The sequence below is a fragment of the Crassostrea angulata genome, unplaced genomic scaffold (genome assembly GCF_025612915.1).
Source record: "Crassostrea angulata isolate pt1a10 unplaced genomic scaffold, ASM2561291v2 HiC_scaffold_140, whole genome shotgun sequence".
In the NCBI taxonomy this organism is placed as follows: Eukaryota; Metazoa; Mollusca; class Bivalvia; order Ostreida; family Ostreidae; genus Magallana; species Magallana angulata.
Window position 1 is genome coordinate 41,202 of NW_026441695.1, and position 21,333 is coordinate 62,534.

Consider the following 21,333-nt stretch of genomic DNA (forward strand, 5'->3'; position numbering starts at 1 on the left):
CTTATTTCATGGAATTTTATAATTGATGTGTGGTTTATTTGGCTTCAGATTAGAAACCTTTAACAAAACCGTTCAGAATGTACAATATAGTACATGTGTATAACCAATTGAACGTAAAAACGAATACTGAGTTTTTTGTTTGAGAAAGCATAACACTTAAAGGTACAAATTGCAAAACGGTAACACCCGGCATACATTTATTTATTTTGTAAAACAATAGTATTTTTCTCAAAATATAATGTGAGATGATATAAAAAGTAACGTTAGAATACTAAAATTGAGCATTAACTATTAAATATGAAATCAAGCGTTCTTTGTGCGCGTTCATAGAACAAGTAATGTGTAAAAGGCAAAAGACAGCATTGGTGAATATTTTACATGACGTAAAGCGTAAAAAACAAGCACCTTAAAAATTGTATTTGATATGATACATATGTTTGATCGACAAACGTTTTGAATAAAACCTATGTTAATTTAAAGCAACCATAGCAAATTGCTTCTGTTATATTGAAGACTTCGTTTTTTTCATCGGTAAAATTGTAATGCTGCTGTTATTGTGTTGTTAAGAACTCTAAAAAAGTGTCAAATACAGTTCAGATAATAGTCACATTAAATCCAATCTTCTGTGGATGATGAGGAACATTGCGTAACATCTAAAAAAGAAAGAAAGAGGTATTGTCTAAGTTACTTTCGATTTAGTCATGAAAAGAATGAATGTAGTTTTATAAGAAAGTGTTGCACAAGACCATTCTACGAGAGAAAAATCATGTAAATCGAATGACCTTTAAGGTCAGACGACACTTTCCTCAAGAATCTTTTTTGCATCTCCTCGTAATAAACAGTTCGAATAAAAAATATTAATTATATAAAAATTTTGAAAATTTAATTGGATATGGTTATGTGTCTAGATGGCTGAGTGGTTAGAACCGTGGCCGCTCACTGCCAGAAGCGTAAAGGCTCTACATGAGTTCAAAGCCCCGCCCCGGCCGAGATAGAGTATCAATATAGTGATTTTTGTTGTGCTGTATATGTATTTATTTTTATATATGCAATTCAAGTGTATTTCCAAGAAGATTATATAGGAAATTGCATACTCTAGTATTTTGCAGAAATGCCTGGTAAGGTACCCTAATTTTTTGCAAGAAAGCTTGTGAAAATAGTAGTAAACCATCAACAAATTCCTGGAAAAAGTTATATAAAATTGAGGAACGTGTCGTCTGACCTTAAATGTGATGAGGTACTTATAGAACCATTCAAATATTTTTTTTTTCTTTTTATACATGTTTAAAAAGAAACAAAATATCCTACGTTTCTGATATCGGACTGAGAGCCAGATGATGAAAACCAGTAAAACAAGTGTTGCAAACGAAATACTGACAAAATGACCTTCTCTAAGTTTCCTGTTAAAAGATCGATTCCTTTGAATATCATTTCCATAATACATGTAATATCAATCAGTACATCAATAAAAATATGCATGAGATATTGTAGTTTTATTTTTCTCCCCCTATGCTACTAGTAATTGTTGTAAAATGTTTGTAATGTTTGAATTTCAAAATGATGGGCATTCGCTTTTGAAATAAAACACAGGACAGCTTGTCTTTAATGTTATTTAGCCAGAAAAAAAATCTTCACATACCTGTCACTAAATAAATGTTTAAAAGTCATATAAGTAGATTAACTGCGTAAGATACATCGAACATTTACACATGTATCCGAGTTTTAAGTCAGATTTGATATAATTTACTACTTTTAGAAATACACTTCCACTAAAACGGATTGTAAATGAAATGAAAAACTCTACTATTTTGATAGTACATGTACATGGCATGAAATATATCAACATTTTTATTTGTCTTGTACTGCCTTGATTATACCATATGCTATATTATAATATTATATTTATATGCTTATCTCTGATTTGATTCTATTGTTGATAGTAAAAATTATTGATCTGTAACATGAAACATACCCTTTTTGTTGTATGTCTTTTCCTTCCATTACGGTAAATGATTTGGTAGCAGGAGTTTCATTTAACATGACAGGATGATTTACCGTAGCAAAGCTTGATCGTTGACTGATCAACACTTTTGACGTCTCAAAAGAATTATTTTTGTCAGCAATAGCTGTGTACTTTTTATAACGTCCGGGTGTCGATGTGTCTTTTTTCTTTCCTACACATTTTGAATCTAGACAAATATTTCCAATTCAAGTGTAGGTAAGTTTTGACTTACGACATAGAAAATTGTAAAATAAAAAATCAAATGAAAGTTCTTACATTTTGAAACATCATCTGATTGATACACAAAAGGGCAATCCGAACAGGGATTGAAGTAATCCTCAACCACTCTACCTACTCCTTCGTCAAACAGCGCACAACAAAATCCTGTAATGTCGTAAATGATAATATAAAGGTCTTTATTCTTTGGCAAACGAAATGTGCACTTTATCAACATGGAAATGTATTTCAAATGTGTTTTGTCGTTTTCCACGCAAATATATTATGTATATTAACATTTAATATATTTGCGTTTAAACCGACAAAACACATTTTCTAATGTTTAAGAAAATGAATTTTGTTGGTTTTCAACCGATGAAATGTAGGTTTCAACGCATGTAGTGTAGGTTTCAACGCATGTGGTGTAGTCGGAATATTATTTTCTGATTAATGAATTTATAAAGAATCAAGCAGAACTGAATGCATTTGTAATATTGTAATATTGCTCGATCAATTCTAAACTCTCTGGTTTGCCTTTATCCAACTTTCATGAAAAAAGAACGTTCTACTCACCTGCACATGATATAAAAGGTCAAATTATCATTAAACTTAAAATAGATCGTCCAATGATATTTCGCGTTTCTCAATTTGGGTGGCTATGGTTTCAAACTAAATGCTCCGTTTGATGACACTCAATTTGATATGTCTATTAATTTTTCGCTAAATAATATAATAAAATATTCTTTGTTGTTTTCTAGCAATACGACGATAAAGCTACCCGCAAAATACAATAGTCACCTCGCCTCCGGCTCGGCTCCACGAATATTGTACTTCTCGGATAGCTTATTCATCGTTTCATCCTTATAAATAAAATTAATTGCTTATAAGTTAGTAAACAAAATCAATTTACAATTACACAATTAAAGGCTTTTGATGAAGTCAATAGAAGGATTTATAGACCTGATGAGAGTATATCGCCCGATGGGAGTATATCGACCGAGAACTAGGTTTTATAATAATTAATCTAAATAAACTGCATTGAATATTTCCACAGGTGAATTTGCTACCTACATAACAGGATTTCTTTGCAACCTAATTATTTCAAAATAATATAAAATTATAATTGTGAAAACTCCATTCCGTATTTTGAAATTTTTTAATATAGAGTTATTATTGGCATGGATAGCTACATAAATTATTCTCGTGAAATATGGACCAAATCATGCTTTTTATAGAGCATTTGATGGCTTATCAGGCGTTGACGGTCCAACCCAGTTCACACCTGTATGAATTAACCCTTATATTTATTTTTTATGATTGATTCGCTATTATCAGAAACAGAAAATTGGACAAATTAAAAAAAATAAAACTAAACTGTACAAACACAATTGTTAGAAGACTGTTGTTGAACTTCCAAAGCCCTCGACCTCTTGAAAATTTATTAAATTTCAGCTCTAAAACCACAGCTGAATGATCAGATCTATACCCAGGCTTAGTAGAGAACTTTTCTACCATATTTGTTAAACTTTCTGATATTAAAATGTAGTCCAAGCGACTTTGCTTCAGAGGATTTTTTTTTCGCCATGTATAGATTCTTCTGTCAGGATGAAGAATTTCATAGTAATCAACTAACTGAAGATCCTTCATTATATCTAATACCTTTTCTCTGGCTTTTGGGTTATTAATGTTACAATAATTGAATGTATCCACCTCTGGGTTCTGAACAAGATTAAAATCCCCACATAATATAAAATAGTCATTGTCTAAATTCAAAAAGGTATCTTTAACTTTTTCATAAAAAACCCGGATTATCTGCATTTGGGCCATATATATTTATTAAAGTAACATGATTGTCTTCAATGGTAGTATCAATAGCCAATAAGTTTCCATCGTCGTCCCTCATTTCATTGTGTATTTTAAACTCAAAACTGTTATTAAAAAAAATACTGACACCCCTAGAATTTGACTTAAAGGAATTAAAGATACATTTATAACCCCACTGAGTTTCAATAAGTGGCTCAATAGCAGGTATAAAATGGGTGTCTTGTAAACACAAGATAGAGTAGCCTTGTTTTTTGTAATAATTAAGTACATCTTGTCTTTTTGAGCTCGTAGCTGAGCCCTGACAGTTTACAGACGCTATTCTTATGAGATCAGCCATTTCTAACAATCACAAAACGAAAAAAAAAATAGAAAATAAATGTCACGAAATATTGACAGACTTTATGCATGTTTATGTTGTATATATAACTCTTCGGTCACTTGAACACATTGAGACTGTAGACAAAACAAGGTTGACTATGTAAAGAAATTTACCTGTAGTTTAATGGTAGTGAAATAATGAGGTAAACTGGTATTTGGTAGTAAAGACGATAAACACAACACGACATTCATACACACACACTCACACGCTAATATGCACATTTCGATCCCGATCACAAAAGGTCCAAGTTTCGTTTCCAGATCCCGATCTTAACGATTGGAAAAACTGCTCCGCTGTTCCTCATGACGATGTTTGACTTTATCTGACACCTTGTCCAAGATGTCGAATCGATGCCTCTTCCCACCGTGGTCCTCCGCGAATACTTTGCCGTTATAGTACCACGCGCCATTGATCCGCTCGTCCAGATTTAGAGTTTTGATGAGTTGCGCGTTCATCGGAGTCAGGTGGTCGTGCATCACAATGCGCTTCTTAATTTCATCTTTGGAACGATTCTTGATCACTTTAATTTTTGTGTCTGTGTCTCGGAACTTCGCAATGACGGGGCGCGGTCCTCCTCTGTTTCCTCCCGGTACTCTATGTATGGCTAATACGTCAGACGCGTCCAGATCTATGTTGACCGTCTCCTTCAAAATTCTACAGAGATCGGAACGGAGGTTCTCATGTTCGCTCTCCTTCCAATTAGTAAATTTAATATTGCTATTGTAACAATATATAACAATTGTTATATTACGAAGCGTTGTCATTAGGTTATACACGTTCATCTTCTTTCTTTAAATAACAAATACGACTTCGCTTTTTTGGCATATCTCGACTTCGTTATTACGTCAAAAATGATGAAAAAATGGCACATTTTTATGCAGTTATTTTTAAGAGGAAAATGTGTCCTCAGCCGTGACCCACGACGAAATTTATATTTTTTATGTGATTTTATTCGAAAAAGTTATAATGAGAGTTTCATCGGTGGCGACAGTTGTGAACTTACAGTGTAGTGATATTTTTTAATAATCACTCGAAAACAGGGCGAAATATGACTGAAACTGTCGCTACATGTACCAGTGTAGTTCTGTCTAGATGCCAGAATTTCATCACGGGAAAATCTGAACTTAACGTCATGCAGATTGACACTTTTATATCGTGAGCTATTATGACATCATCAATCAGTTTTATACAAGTTTAAAATTTTTGTAGTAAAAAAAAAGCCTGTTACGAACACATATTAAATATATTGAGTGTATATTTACCATCACAAATGAAATATTTAAATTTAATACAATGCATGCATGTTGGATATGCTTGAATGAAAACAAATAAGGTGTTCTTTTTTCTGAACATATATTTTGGATGTACGTACACTATCACGTGTGTATAGTAAGTGTCAAAACAAAAAGGAAATAAAGATAGGATCAAATTAGTTTGGTGGTGTTTACCTGTTATAAGACCTCTTGGAGCGCATACTTCAACAAGTTCCTCTCTGAATCTAACACAATGATAAACCAGTGGTTCTCCTGTGCATTGTGGTAAGGTTTTACAGTTTTTTCTCCTGGATCTTTCTTGAAAAAGAGAGTCATTTTTTGGACATTGACTCACAAATCCCAGCGTGTTGTTTGTTTCATAACAAATATCTATCTGGGTTTAAAAACATAAAACAGATTTTTTGTGCAAAATTAATCAAATTAAATACTAAGGACAACAACATAATTATATTGAATTATCATCTTTGATCTTAACGTTAATTTTGGTTACATGAGACGTCTTGTTATAAATTATCAAAACATGGTTCATTAATACACTAATGGTATTTGTTCAATGAGTTAATCAGAAAATCAGTATATGTACCATATATTTCTAAGTATTAATAAAAAATAATATGCGCTCTTAAAATGAAATTGTATTTAAAATATTTTATTGCAGCCTTAAAGCATAAATCTACATGTACACTATGCAATTATATAGTACTGTACATGCATTAAGAAACGTGGCACTTAATGTGCACACAATATGATTGAATATATATATATATATGAATATATTGAATATATATTGAATATAGGATCGCATATCATACCATGTCAATCAGATTTATTTCGATTTCTTATGTATCACGTACAAATCTTATAGCAATGCATACATTTTTCAAAGAGTATCGTTAAGATTGCAACTCATAGTAAAGCAGAAAGATTTACATGAATGGACTGTAGTCATTTATCTTGATGAAATGAATTTGAAAATTTAACTTACCTTTTGCATTTATTTTTGTACTGAATAGTGCACCCATGTGTATGTAAACGGCTTCTCTATTTTGTATTGATGTTATTACTTCAGAACTCCATTGTAAAAGTAATTTCAAATGCATTACGCATTCATCTTCAGATGTTCTTTATGAAGCTTCACTATAGAACTTGTTGCGATGAGATTAAGTTACATGTATTGACCTAAGCAATTTGAAATTGAATGAAAACAATGAAACAATTATAAAAACAGTGGAGCAATTAAATGGTTTTAAATTATTATTAAAATTACAAAGGTTGTCAAATGCAAATTAGTACCAATGTAGCAAAGAAAAATTAAATATTATCTAAGTGAAAAAAAAAATATATCTTTAAACATATGTATATAATTGTAATGCTTACTTGTTCTGATCAACTCAAATCACCAAATCGCTATAATCTGCAGATAAAAAAAAATGTTTTTCAATCAGTTTTTGTTATCGTCGTCAGAATGGGTTGTACATATTCACTTAATAAAAACTTAGAAAACTATATACTTACCTACTCATGTTCTTGTCTAGTAAAGTTCTGCTTAATATTAAATACATATCAATATGAATAGGAACTTCATTCAAAGCTATTGAAATACAGTAAGCCTTTATCGACACTGATATTTAAGCGACAGCTTGATTGTTATCATTTTGAATTTGTTAAAGGCGGTTAATAATCAATATAGTGTCCATGTACCATATGGTGAAGTATAGATTTTCATACAAATAACGGATATCCTGTTTTAGGTTTTTTATAAATCTTTTATGTAAACCTATATCAGAACAGAAGGCGTAAAAAAGCACCTGACATCACCGGTGTATGTTACGCGTTAATAATAAAATATTTACAATCAGCTTATATCTCCCTTATGTTTGCATTGGAATTATGCGACGTTTAATTTCCTGTGTATACATTTAGCTATTTCATGCGCCAGATGCACAAATATAAACTTCATCATGCGTTTTAAGTATATATTCTTGTTGTGAGATTAAATGAAACTTTTAAACTTACATAACCAATATGATAGATACTAATTGAAAATAAACGGTAAATCATATTTTTTTGTCAATAAAAGAAAATTTTTTGATAAAATTTTGGGCACAAGATTAAAAGTCGCGGACGCAAGCTTAAAGGCAATGTTTGTACGGCTGTTACATGTATGCTTCTTATCCATGCCTAAGAGCGTATATATTGGGTTTATAGCATATGATACACAATATTTCCTCCAAATAGACATCAGTTTAATGACATCAATACAAGCATTGAATGCTCAATTTTGAATGCTGTCGGTCATAACGCGCGGTATTTACGTTGTCTGTACCGCTTGGTGTGTTATAGGACAGACGACATCCAAAAATAAGAAATCATCAAAGAAGATAAGATACACCTGCAAAGTAACGGTCTAATGAAATAAAGTAAAACAGAAATGGAAGTTTATAAGCTTTTTAATTATCAATGTCTAATCAATCATATCACGTTAAAATTGTTTAAGCCTTGCATACAGTATACACCCGCAAAGATGAACTGCATACTAAACGCAGTTCACATTACAAAGGTTTTTATTTATATTAGGGGGCTGGTACTTTCAAAACAATCCACTACCACTGCAAACATGGCAATATGATCGTCTCTAGTTTTCGGGTACCTACATGTAGTTCACTATTCATTATAAGGGGAGGAGGAGTTTGAACATTGCGCTCGAAAACACAGAGGGCCCCTACCCTGGGGACTGAAATTTTGCAGGACCATCTAATAGTGTGTGACACTAAGACTGGGAAGATATAGTGATATGGCATCTCAGGGTTTTGAAATTCGGGACCCTACTTTTAGGGAGAGCGGTGTGGTTAAAAATCGGGACTGGAAGTGGTATACCACTACTTTTGTTTGAATATACTAGTGTGGTCATCTCTAGTTATTGAGATTCGAACCCCTACTACTATTTATTATAGAGGGCAATGGTAAACCAATTATACATCTGCGAAAATATTATGGTGTGGTCATCTCTAGTTTTTGATATTCGGGTACCTACATGTTCTTACAGTAAAATAATCATATTATGTGCTCAGAAACATAGAGGGCTCTCAGGGAGCAACTTTTTTGGCTTTCTAGAAGGCTTGGAGAAATTGTTTAAATCTATTAACATTACCGGACGTATTTTTTTTTATACAAAATGGAGTCGCTTCCCATTAAAATATGTATCAGCCTTGTATGTCGCCTATGAGAAAAAAATCAATCTCTCTCTCTCTCTCTCTCTCTCTCTCTCTCTCTCTCTCTCTCTCTCTTCTCTCTCTCTCAATTTGATATATGTCTATGCCTAAGAAAATTTTTAAATGGTATATCAAGACTTGATATGCAATTTTTTGTTTTTGTAGTGACTAAATGATAATGTCATGTATCGGGATATGTCATACAAATTACACGGCATGGTCAGTGTATTTTTTCAGAAATACTATGAATATGTTAATATAAACACATCTATTATTACATGTAGTACATGTATGTTAACACAGCTTATTGATTTTTTTTTATTTCAGCAATTGGTGGCCACGTGGATTTTTACCTGTTGATTCTTTTCAAGCTCTTGAGGATAACCTGTCACCTCTACCCACATGCATATTCCTTGTGTTCTACAGACTATTTAATACCGATAATTCAAATTAAATCGGATAATTCATGAACAGTTACTGTAATGGAACTCTAAGTTAAGCATCATGCCTTGTTGTGGTTTGTGTTTGATAAGAAATTATAACAAACAAAATTAAGGCTGTTTATTAGTGTTTAAAGTAATTTACAATTGTTAGCTGTGAAAATTTGTTTTCAATAAAAGTATGCAATTATGTTTCCTTTATTTTGTTTTTTATAATTTTATAATGATCAATATTTAGATGTGTTTATAATTTAAAAACCACCTCACTCTTTCCGGTCCAATTGTCACCATTAAGATTACATGAAGGATATGTGAATGTAAATTTGACCTTCAAATAACATCTGCCATGATAATTACTTTTGAAATAAATAAGAAACAACGAATTCTTACCTTATAATGTATTCATGCATACAAATGTAGGAAAACTTGTAGTAAAATTTGATCATTTTTCATGGAAGTCTCCCTTGTCTCCAGCTACCCAGGTGTGTTTGAATTTAACTTTAATATAAGGCAGATGTTGAACTTGTAGGTCTTACTGTTTTAGCATAGTTGAAAGGAGACCAGAAACCAGAATAGATTAAATATTCACTTAATATGATTGTTAGCTTACTTTTTTTAAGGGATAAAAGAATTCACATGCAGGAATACATGTCTATTTGTTAATTATAATGATAATTCAATAAACAAAAAAAAAAGATCCATATTTAGTATCATTGATGATTATTTTCAAATATGTGTGAAAATTGCCACAAGTTTCATAAAATTAGGTAAAAAATTTCAAACAATGACTTTTTATGAAAATCAAAAGATTGGGGGGGGGGGGGGGGGGGTATACAGTGTACATGTAAGGGCATTTCTAAGTGATGTGATGCTTTTATCATGATAATGTCATGTAGATGTATGTTGTATTGAGAAAGGTTTCTTATTGAAGGAGGTTGATAAACAATTGACCTCTAAAAGGTTAGGCAAAGATGTTTTATAATGGAGAACCCAATAAGGCTGTGTTGAATAAGGGAAAGTTGAAATGGTGGGTTCACTTCAATGGCCATATTTTTCTTAAACTTCAATGGAATTGGGACTTTTTGGTATACTTTTTCTCAGAATTGCATTAGCTTTCTAAGTCTAAGACAAAACATCTTTTCATTAAACGATAATGTACTAAGTTAAAGGGAGCAAGGGACAGTTTCGAATAAAGTGCCTGTTAATAATTTTGTAAAATTGAGATTTGCTGTACTTGAAGGCTTATGAGTGTTGTAATGATTCATAAAATGAATTTTAATGATTATCTTTAGTTAGAGGGGTGTCTCCTGTTTGAATTGGTATGCAATATGAAGGCTCCTAATGTTAAGTGCATGAAAAGCAGGAGTAAATTTTGAAACTTGCGGCTATGACTGTTGTGTTGACTGCACAGTGATATTGCAGGTTATATAACTCGGAATGTAGGTGGATTGGACATTATATACCTTTTTACTGGCTATGAGAATGTAGCAAGTTTTTTTTTCCACCAAGACAGCAACTATATCATGAGGCCAAGCCGAGAGAAATAGTTGCTGTCGAGGGGGATAATAATCTTGCTATTGTCCAAATAGTAAAAATGTATTTCATTATCCAAAAAAAAACTTTATTTGTCGGCAATGCAGCATTTTTTCTATGATAAACAACTCAGAGTTATCGGGCTAAGAATTTAATGCAGCGATCGGATTACATCAAAGGTGTTCTGAGTTTGAAAATGAGAGAAATTGAATAAATGCTGCTGGTGAACAGTTTTGATGACTATTCACCGATAGCAGATAGCACTAAAACTATTTCATAGTTAGATAGAAAGGCAAATTTATCTGCCCGATCTCTGTCAAGATCACTTATCCGGAGCATAGATTCTCTCCCTTTGGCTCAATCTGGTTCATACTCATCCACAGAGTGCCTTTGGGTAAAGGGATTGCAGTGACCTTGAACCATATTTATAGGCATAAGATTAAGGTTATCGCAGAGCTATGTATTAAATTCTTGTTTTCTTATTTTTTTCCAACTCAAATATTTTAAAAACGCTTGCATCGATTGCTTTAAAATTTACAGATTTTATGGGTATTTAAAAGATCTCTGATATGAAAAAAAGTATTTGATGACGTCATCACATTCGTCACATTTTGACGTTTTTCACGTTTTAAAAAGTGATTTTGTCCGGATCTTTTCTCATTTTTTATAAAAGATAAAGCTATGACATTAACAGAGAAGATAGAACTATCGTTTTACTTCGGACACGAAATTAAAATCCGTTTTTAAATCAGACGATGCATTAAATAGATATAGGGGTTTAAAATTGATTTTTTTCGGAAATTTTGATTCCGCGTTCTTGGTTAAAAAAATAGCGTAAAATTCAACTCATACCAAAAATAATTTGATTTATGTTAAGTCATACTTTGACACATTCGGAATTTTTTGTTAAGTCGTTCTTGGAATCGTAAAGGTTTTTGTTAATTCCCACATAGAATCATTCGTATTTTGTTAAGTCGTACCAAGAATTATTCATTTTTTTAATCTTTTTGTTTAAGTTGCTCTTGTTATTGATTTAAAAACTCTGCTTCTTGCAGGAACATCAAGCTTTACTCTCGACATTAACGGAAGATCCACTCGTTGCTTTGCAACGAGCTTTGCTCTAGTTAGGGTCTTCCGTTTCCAACGGAAGACCCTATTGTTTTTCTTCGGATTCTTTTTCATTATTATTATTCTTCCTCCGACTTTTTTGGTGGCTTATATCTCATAAACTATTCAACCGATTTCCACGACATTTTCAGGATTTATAGAGCATTAACGGCGCTACATATTGTTATATTTTCATATGATGATGTCACTTCCGGTTTCAGATATTGACGATTTTATAAATTTTTAAGGGTCATTTTGTCCAAGCATCTCCTCCGAAACTAATTAAGACAAAAGCTTGAAATTTACAGGGATTGTAGATGTATGTTTGTAGATGTACCCCCTTGTTTCCGTTAATGAAAATTGCTTAAGGCCTTGAAGCTCGCCCGAACCTGAAAATTAGCACTAAAATTGTCCACAAAATTTTAGAACATTTTTTGAATTAACTTTTTATGTATACATATTTTGTTAAAACATGTGATGCAAAAGATGTTTATATTTGCAAGACCTATAACTTGATATCAAGAAAAAGGGGCTGTCCCCTCAAATTAGGGGCCAAGAGGGCTCTAAAGTCTTTTTATAATACCTCTTTACTGAACAATAGTTTGTTATCAATTATAGAAGCAAAAATGTTCATTGTAGAGCTGTTTATCTATACAGTACCATACCTAAGTTATGTGTTACGTAATTAGGGGTTTCAAGGGGCCAGAAGTTGAAAAATTCGATCATTAATATCAGAAAAAGGAGAAATATTTTGAATAGCACTGTAGAACAAAAGTTGTTTAAAATAATGTTCTCAACAATACGAAAACAAAAATGTTGTTGTTGGTGGCCCCGGTAAGGAGTTTAAGGGTCGGCCCCTAAAACACATTTATACAGATATCTTGAGAAAGGTTAACAATTCCTAAACACTTGTTGAACAAAATATGTTTATATTTGCAAGACCTTTAATTTGATATCAAGGAAAATGGCCTGGCCTCTCATATTAGGGGCCAAGGGGGCTCTTAAGTCTTTTTATAATAACTCTTTACTGAAAAATATTTTGTTATTATTTACAGAAGCAAAAATGCTCATTGTGCAGCTGTTTATCTATACAGTATCATATCTAAGCCATATGTTACGTAATTAGGGGTTTCAAGGGGCCAGAAGTTAAAAACTTTGATCATTAATATCTGAAAAAGGACAAATATTTTGAAAAGCAATGTAGAACAAAAGTTGTTCAAAATAATGTTCTTAACAAAATGATACCAAAAATGTTGTTGTTAGTGGCCCCGATAAGGGGTTAAGGGTCAGCCCCTAAAACACAGTTGTTTAGATATCTCGATAGCATTTTACTATTTGCGAACACTTGTAAAACAAAATATGTTTAAATTAGCGAGACCTTTTATTTGATATCAAGAAAAAGGGGCTGACCCCTCAAATTAGGGACCAGAAGGGCTATTAAGTCTTTTTATAATAACTTTTTTTCTCACCAAAAATTTGATATTAATCATAAAGCAACAAAGAAGCTTTTTTATGCTTAATTTTAAACTGAAATCCGTCCTAAAATCGGACGATGCATTACAATAATATTGGGATTTAAAAATTGAGTTTTCCGGAAATTTTAATTCCACGTTCTTGGTTAAGAAAATAGCGTTATGTTAAAGATAAATTAACTCGTACCAAAAATTATTGTTAGGTCGTACTTGAACACATTCGGATTTTTTTGTTAAGTCGTTCTTGAAATCAGAAAGGTTTTCGTTAATTCGTACTTAATATCATTCGGATTTTTTTAAGTCGTACCAGGAATAATTCGATTTTTTCATCTTTTTATTATTGTTTCTCCTGTTATTGGTTTAAGAGCTCTGCTTCTTACAGGAACTTCCAGCTTTACTTCCGACATTAACGGAAGACCCACTCGTTGCTTTGCTCTAGTTCTTCTTTTTCTTCTAGACGTTTCTTTAAACTGTAATATCTCGCTTGTTTGTCATTAGATTTTATTCAAATTTTCAGGGTTTATTGTAAATGACAATAGCTTACTATAGCAAAACATATGGTGAAATCGCTACTTCCGGTTTTGAGTTATTCCCCTTTGAATATTTTTAATGGGTCTCGTGTACCTGCAAAGGCTCCGAGTTGATCCGTAGCAAGTAGTTTTAATTTACAAATCTTTAATGTAGACATCTTGAACGTTGTCCTCCTAGTTTTACATGTTTGATTAACACACGTATACTGCTTTAAAAATTACATCGAAATTTATGTTTCAAAAAATGTTAAATTTTGCGTATATCTTTGCTCAATAACTTTTTAGTTGTAATTATTTTCTAGACACATATAGAATAAAAGTTGTGCTTTCATTTGATACCTTAAAAAAGGGGCTAGCCCCTAAAATGAGGGGTCTAGATCTCTTAAAAGTCTTTGCTTCATAACTCTTAAACGGTAAATTTTTCGATATAGGCGTCGCTGCAAAAAATGTTGTTTGTGACTTTATTGATCTCATAAAACTGTTTTTTTTTGTTCGTGTATTGCATAATATGAGGGTAAAAAGTAATACGTGTTGACCAGTACTCGCGGCAATTTGGCCAAGTTAACGAAACTCTCCCTCGCCCGCGGCCGAGAAAATCGGTCACCATGGTCGCGGCTGGGCTACCTAGCGGTGAGCGGTTATCTAATACACGAGAGTTGCGTCTCTCATAAATGAATTTATTTAGACGCGAACTCAAAAATTGTTTTAGTTTTGATTACACATAAAAGTTTATGGACTAAAAGATTGGGTGTCAATTAAGAAATCGTTCAGTTAATTAATAAAAGCAATGTCATTCTCAATCTAAAGCAATATCAGACATAGATCAATTGTGGGTTTTAAGTTTAAAATAAAGAACTTCTATTTGATAGAATATAGTTATTATACTGCAAACTTTTCAAATCTTCCTGGGTTCTGAGCTGTGCGTTGTACCTTTACGTAATCTATCCTTCGTCCACGGCCGAGAAGATCAGCCACTGCTGCACTACTAGCGGTAAGCGATTCTCTAATACACAGGATTCGCACACCGCGACGCACACTTAGATGAAGATGAACGTGTTTGAGTTTATAGAGCCGTAAATACAAGAACTGTTTTAATTTTATATTGTAAAAATTTGTCCATCTTGCATTTATTTAATTAAACATTTGAGTGTAACTGAATAATAATGAAAGATATTACTCCAAATCGGAAACATAGTCAGACATAAATTAATGGTTGGTTTGTATATCTAATAAAATTTAACCCCCCCCCCCCCCCCCAATATGAAATGATGATCATCCCTCGCACATGGCCGAGGAGATCCAGCGCGATCCAGTTTTTCTACATGTACCTTATCGCGAGTTCATGTTTCATATTTTGCACGGACAGAACTCTATTTTATTACGTTTTCAACTATTATATAGATTTATGACGAAAATAAATGTATTTATTTTACTTGTACAGCTGATTAAGCATTGATTTAATTAAAGGATAGCGTACAAGGTAGTTTAAAAATCAAATCAAATTATAATCAAAGTTCCATGTTACATGTTTGCGGTAGGTGCTAGCACGATAAAAGAATGTCCTGAATTGAGGCATTTGATGATTATTTAAAAGAATATTATAGATTAGATTTTATCAGTCACATATTAATCACTCTGTTGATTTTCTACATGGTTGTTCGTTTCAGTGTGGAAGCGAACTCAGTGCTGCGTTCCCCCCTCCTCCCGCCCCTCTGACAAGTGCTCGCGCTGGATTTTTTTTAAATTGGCGAAAAGATATCCAGGGGCCCGTTTCTCAAAAAGGCCTACGTCCAGGCGTAAGCTTAGTCCGGACTAAATCAGGGACTAAACCTCAAAACCAGACTAAGTTGCGTTTCACAAAAAGGCGGAAACTTGTTTTGTTTCTAAGGCCAAATATACAGAGAATTTTATTTTTTGGTTTGTTTTATGTGTTATTAAAGAAAACATTCACATTTATTTAAATATTTGTACATGTACATATAACTTAAAAAAATACCTATTGTTCGATAACTGTTTCTATTTCTAAATAAATTAAGACTAAATCAATTTGATAAATAATGGGCTCACCTTAATAAACGTATGTTATATACATTACTACTCGTAATGAAATTTACCTAAAGTGTGAAGAATGAGTATACCCCGATAAACGATATAAACACAATATTTAAAAAGATGCTTTATTTCTAAATTAAATATGTATTCCCCAACAAGATAGATGTATATAAGTACGAATAGATTATTGATTTTTTAAATCTATACTCAGTAAGTATGAACTAGAATTTAATGTTTCTAATCAAATTTGAACCTGTGAAACGAAACTGATTTCAAAATTATGAGTAGAAGCAACTCAAAACGTTTACATTTGTAATTTGTCCTTGTGTGTGGTTGTTTGTTCTTTACCTATACATGTATTACTGAAAACTTTACAACACGTATGCATTCTCATTTTCATTTTTGACTCCTAGTATCTTTACAAGACCGTATGAAAGCTACATGTATTTTGGAATGTTTATGAACTCGCATTTGGATATAATCAATTTTTGTTTGTTATAATATTACCTAAAAATATGTTTTAGAAGCGTGCAGAGTGTGCATCAATTTTAGATCTGTTGACAAGCGTTTGTCAAGGTTATGGAATATTATGAAATTTCACATGCACACCTTGAATTTTTGGAAATCAAATTCATTAATCTTATTAATTCTAGGATGAAGTGATCAATTGCGTTCATATTTAACATCGATCGTAATTCTTTTAAAATAGGTGTGGGGCACATGTACTATCAATGATTTTCGTGCATATTCATATGCATTGTTTATTTGTACTCATTTAATTGAATTGATCTTTAATTACTTGAATTCATGATAGTTTTGTTTCATCATATTTTAGATGTACGTATATCAAGGGTTTTTTTTATTTCGAAGTTGTCGACTTGCAATACAAAAGCGTTGTTTTAGCAGTTTTACAACAGTGTGCATTATTTACAAATTTAACTAGCTTGCATTTGTCATACTTATTATATAAACCATTGTATACACCCCCGCCACAATAACCCAAAGCAGATAGGGAAAAAAAGTAAAACTCACATGCACTTGTTAAAACCGCAAAGATGCAAAATGTCTCATCCGGAAGGGATAGGGGATTTTTTTAAGATGCCCTTTTCATTAAACTTGTAAAAACCTTTTAATTATAAAACTTCCTTTAAATAGGAAGGGTGTTCTTAGATAACTGCTTTTATATCTTTATTTTAATCAAAATACTGTGTACAGGGTTATTTTGGTCCCGTGTAATTTCCGTCCTTCTACACTTGCAAACAGTTTCACTCTGACGTGACTTCGCCCAGTCAAAGCTGTTAGTTACTTAATATTAGATATTGAAAATGAACATAAATTTGCCCGCTGACAACGAGGATGGAATGGTTGAAAATTAAACAGGCCTCAAATGTTGATAATTCCTGTGTTGTCAATTGTTGACTATTAATATCTTTCAAATCTATTATCATTTGAATCGCAGAAAATCAAGAATCGTTTCCATGTCATTGTCTACATTCTTTCAATATTGGAACAGAGGATGGACAAGGTTCATGTAATATTATTTATACAGTAGATATTTTCGATTTCAGTTGGTTGCTGTTATACTCATGGTCATATTATTTTCTATAAATAATATAGTGAATTGATAAAAAAGAATCAATCTTTATCCCAGCATCTGAAAATGTCTAAAGATCTACAGTGTCTATGAAGCATACTTCTCATTCTGCAGACGTATTGGGGCATATCCACTGTACCTTGTCCCTGTATTCTATAAATATTTGAAGTTTACACGAACATTGAAGTTAATTTCTATGTATTGTATCGTTCAATTAATATGTAAGATTGTGCCTCAATATCATCTACAATGCATTTAATTGTCACATATTTGGTTTCTGAAACCTCTTATATATGCAGCTTTCATATCAACTGTTTTTCTTTAAAATGTCATTATGTTAAGGAGTGTATAGGCATATGTTCTACTTTAATTAACATAAAATGTCATGAACAGCTTGAACTATGCACATTCAGTGGTAAAGTATAACATTCGTACTTTCGGGTACTACATGTACTATGAATTGGAAAATTGATCCACCACATATAATCAAAGCCTCAAAGCAAAACAAAATACGTTATGCGCATGCTTAGTACCCAGCGGAGATGTCTAAGTTTTTCGACATTTAAACCCTAACATACGCCTCTTTCAGAAACGCAACTTAGACCCGACTAAATATTGGCGTAACTTTGTTAGTCGGACTAACTTAGGCCCAGACTTACGCCTTTTTGAGAAACGGGCCCCAGATCTGTCGAAAATAATTTTTGGTGACTTCTTCTTATGTGTAACATTTTCTCCTCAACGTGTTTAATTTTCCCACCCATGTGTTTATTCGGTCAGTCTGTGTTAATTCAATCGCCACGTGCGACCGAAGATCTTGTGTCGCTTCAGCGCACACAACTCAGAACATATGTAATTGAGTAACAGTTGGAAGGGTGCTTTTATAAACAAAAAGACTATTATTCGAAGTCAATCATCTTCACATTAAAGATGTGAAATCGTAACCTAAGAATGTGGCTAATAAATGAACCTGTTGAACACGCTAAACTTTTATAGTTATGAACATAAAAATTCATAATATATTATAATTAAAAGTTTGAAGACAAAGAAAATTTTGTTCTTCGGAAGTACGACTACATTAAGCAATGCAGTCGATCACCATAGAAATCATCAAAGTACTGCAACTGTCGACGGATTTCTTATTTCTTTGAAAGACCATGATAATTCACCTGACTTTCAGACTATAATATAGCGACATATCTGCCTCCCAAAAATAGATGCGCTTCTCAAAGTTACACTAAGTGAGATAGATGTGCATTATTGGGAATTTTATTTATTGCTAATTGTATGGAAATTGGTTAAAAAAAAATTTTTTAATTGAAATTGTGTATTATGAGGTTGTTATGCAACTTAATTTACTTACAAGGTTAGCTACAGCCAGTGGAATATATGTGGCTTTTATGTGAACAATGAATACCAAATATATTAAAATACAAGATAAATAGTTTCCAGAACTATAATACTAATATGCTTGTGTATATGAAGGTTGCACCCTCATTTGTATGGCTGTAGGTGATCATGAGGAGGTATAGGTGTATCGATGTACATACAATGTATGACTGCACACACGGATTCCGGACCATGGCTACAGACGATACCAATGATAGTCTTTTAATACATCAATGCACAGTTTGATATAGAAACTGACCAGTTTCATAACTTCTTCGAATTTCTCTAACACGGACTGTCTAATTCCTTCCCATAATTCCAATTTACGCAAGCGCAATTGAAGTTTTTTTTTAAATTTAATTAGTCAACCCACTGACATAAAAATATGGATTTTGCATATTATTAAATTGTCGAGAGAAGTAATATTCATTTCTGTAAATAAGGTTATTTAATTCACATTACATAGCGGTGTCCCTATGAAACAGCACCATCTGGTGTAAAATTTAGATGCTAGCTTTTGCATAAAATCTCCCGCTCATCTTTTTTAGCTGATTATATATTATTTTGAATGTCCACATCTATTCGTATCATTAAATAATATCAGACGACACACATTTCCCTGTTGAAAATCTCAAAGATGCCATCAATTTTGACAAATTACTAAATTTTGTCAGCACGTAACAATTTTAAACTTGCAAATATTCTTCAAAAATTTAGAAAGATTTAAATAAACAAGTTATCTTAGAGAAAAGGTTACGTGTTTTGTAGGTGGGTTAGGTTTTTAAAAAAAAACTACAATACCTGACATAAATTATGAGTACATACTTTTTATAACACTGCTTGCTACCCTTTGAAAATTTAACTCGCCATTAAACATCTCACTTTTTATATAATTTTTGAAACGATTACACAGACTGTGTTCGACAAATAGTTTTCCAAAAACATTTTCTTCCTGTCTTGTTCAAAACACATTTTATATACAGGTTTTCAATCACGACACGTTTTTATAACAAAAGTGGAACTGAAAGTTTTGTCATTATAATCGTTTGACACCATATCACATATATTTTTAACCCGCAGCAACAACGGAAGACCTACTCGTGGCTTTGCCACGAGCTCTGCTCTAGTTCACAATTTATTATCGTTTTCCGATGACATGGAAAAAATGGCGGGCGGGTGGTAAGTTCACTGTTTCTCTTGATATGTACTGTTTAACGATCCAGGGTTGACAAATAGGTTATGGATATTGTTCACATAGGAGAAAACCAGGTTTGCTGTAACGCTTAGAACAAAGTTTGCTGCCTAGCTTGTGTATCTGAAGTGGATATATTTCATAAAATGCGTTTACATTATCATGACCTATTTACATGTACTTAACAAAAAGGAATGTAATTTTCTTGTGACAAAGACAAATCGACGGTTATGTTCTACTTATAAAAGGTCGAATGTAGTTATATGTAATGATGGACCATGTGTGTTGAGCTTTTTAACAGTTTTTTAAGGAATATTTTCTTGTAAAACCTTCCTCATTTTTTAAAGAATGTTGTCCTTTTCTGAAAAAAATCTAGTTTTCAGCAGACGCTTTGTGTGAGTGACGGAATAATAAGAGATTGGTTTTCTACAATGTAAAATTAAATGCCATGCAATGCGATTCGCCAAGTACTGTAATTTACAGATCAGATAACAAAAACCGCTTGCGAAATTGGAATAAATATCAAAATTGAAATGTATATTATTTTGATAAACAACTTAATATTTTCCGTATGAGGTCATATTTAAAACCGGCATTTCAAAAAAAGCGCAATGTCCTGCTTCCTGCTTTTTGTATACAGTTGATTTTGTTGTTGTTTCCTTGGCACCAGGGGCTCGTAACATAAAGGGTACTTAAGTTTAAGACAGTGCTTAAGTAGGACTTATGTACATTCTTAGACTTAAGTCCGTAACTAGAAAAGTGCTTAGCTAGGACAATTTACCCTAAACTTAGGCGGCCGGTAGAGGAGACTTAAGTACTTGTATGTCTTAAAAATATTATTTTCACACATTTAGAAGACTTATTGTTAATTATTTCAATTCAACATATGATTACAGAGTATTAATCACATTATGATATTTACACAGAATAAATATCATAATACTCATCAATATAAAATATTTGATTTGATTGATATAAATATTAACAGTGGTCATAATGATCTGTAACATTTTCCATAAACCAGTAGTATGCAAGTGGACTGCTAATAGGTTGTAAACATGTAATGGTCGGTTAACAAGAAATAACTGCATATATAAACTTGCGAAACTTGAGAAATTAA

At 32.3% G+C, this 21,333-nt stretch overlaps 1 protein-coding gene across 5 annotated transcripts; it reads right to left on the reverse strand.

Moving 5' to 3' along the window:
* Window positions 1–165: 165 nt before the first annotated feature.
* LOC128169475 (uncharacterized) lies at window positions 166–7,324 on the reverse strand. 5 transcript variants are annotated; one of them, XM_052835609.1, is made up of 8 exons: window positions 7,211–7,324; window positions 7,073–7,109; window positions 6,681–6,874; window positions 5,870–6,068; window positions 2,279–2,386; window positions 1,973–2,189; window positions 1,309–1,400; window positions 182–653 (listed from the first exon to the last, which is right to left on the reverse strand). In XM_052835609.1, exons 3-8 carry the CDS (start codon window positions 6,687–6,689, stop codon window positions 610–612), a joined length of 669 nt encoding a protein of 222 aa, XP_052691569.1. In that variant the 5' UTR covers window positions 6,690–6,874; window positions 7,073–7,109; window positions 7,211–7,324; the 3' UTR covers window positions 182–609. The 5 variants fall into 5 exon arrangements, with proteins under 5 accessions (XP_052691574.1, XP_052691569.1, XP_052691572.1 ...); XM_052835612.1 differs by having other exon boundaries at window positions 6,681–6,832; window positions 7,211–7,315; XM_052835611.1 differs by having other exon boundaries at window positions 7,215–7,284.
* Window positions 7,325–21,333: the final 14,009 nt, after the last annotated feature.

Excerpts from the sequence above, each read along its gene's own strand:
- LOC128169475 (XM_052835609.1), bottom strand. Across the intron at positions 2,190-2,278 it reads ATCAGATGATGTTTCAAAAT|ATTCAAAATGTGTAGGAAAG; the intron begins GTAAGAACTTTC and ends ATATTTGTCTAG. Across the intron at positions 654-1,308 it reads CTCAGTCCGATATCAGAAAC|ATGTTACGCAATGTTCCTCA; the intron begins GTAGGATATTTT and ends TTTCTTTTTTAG.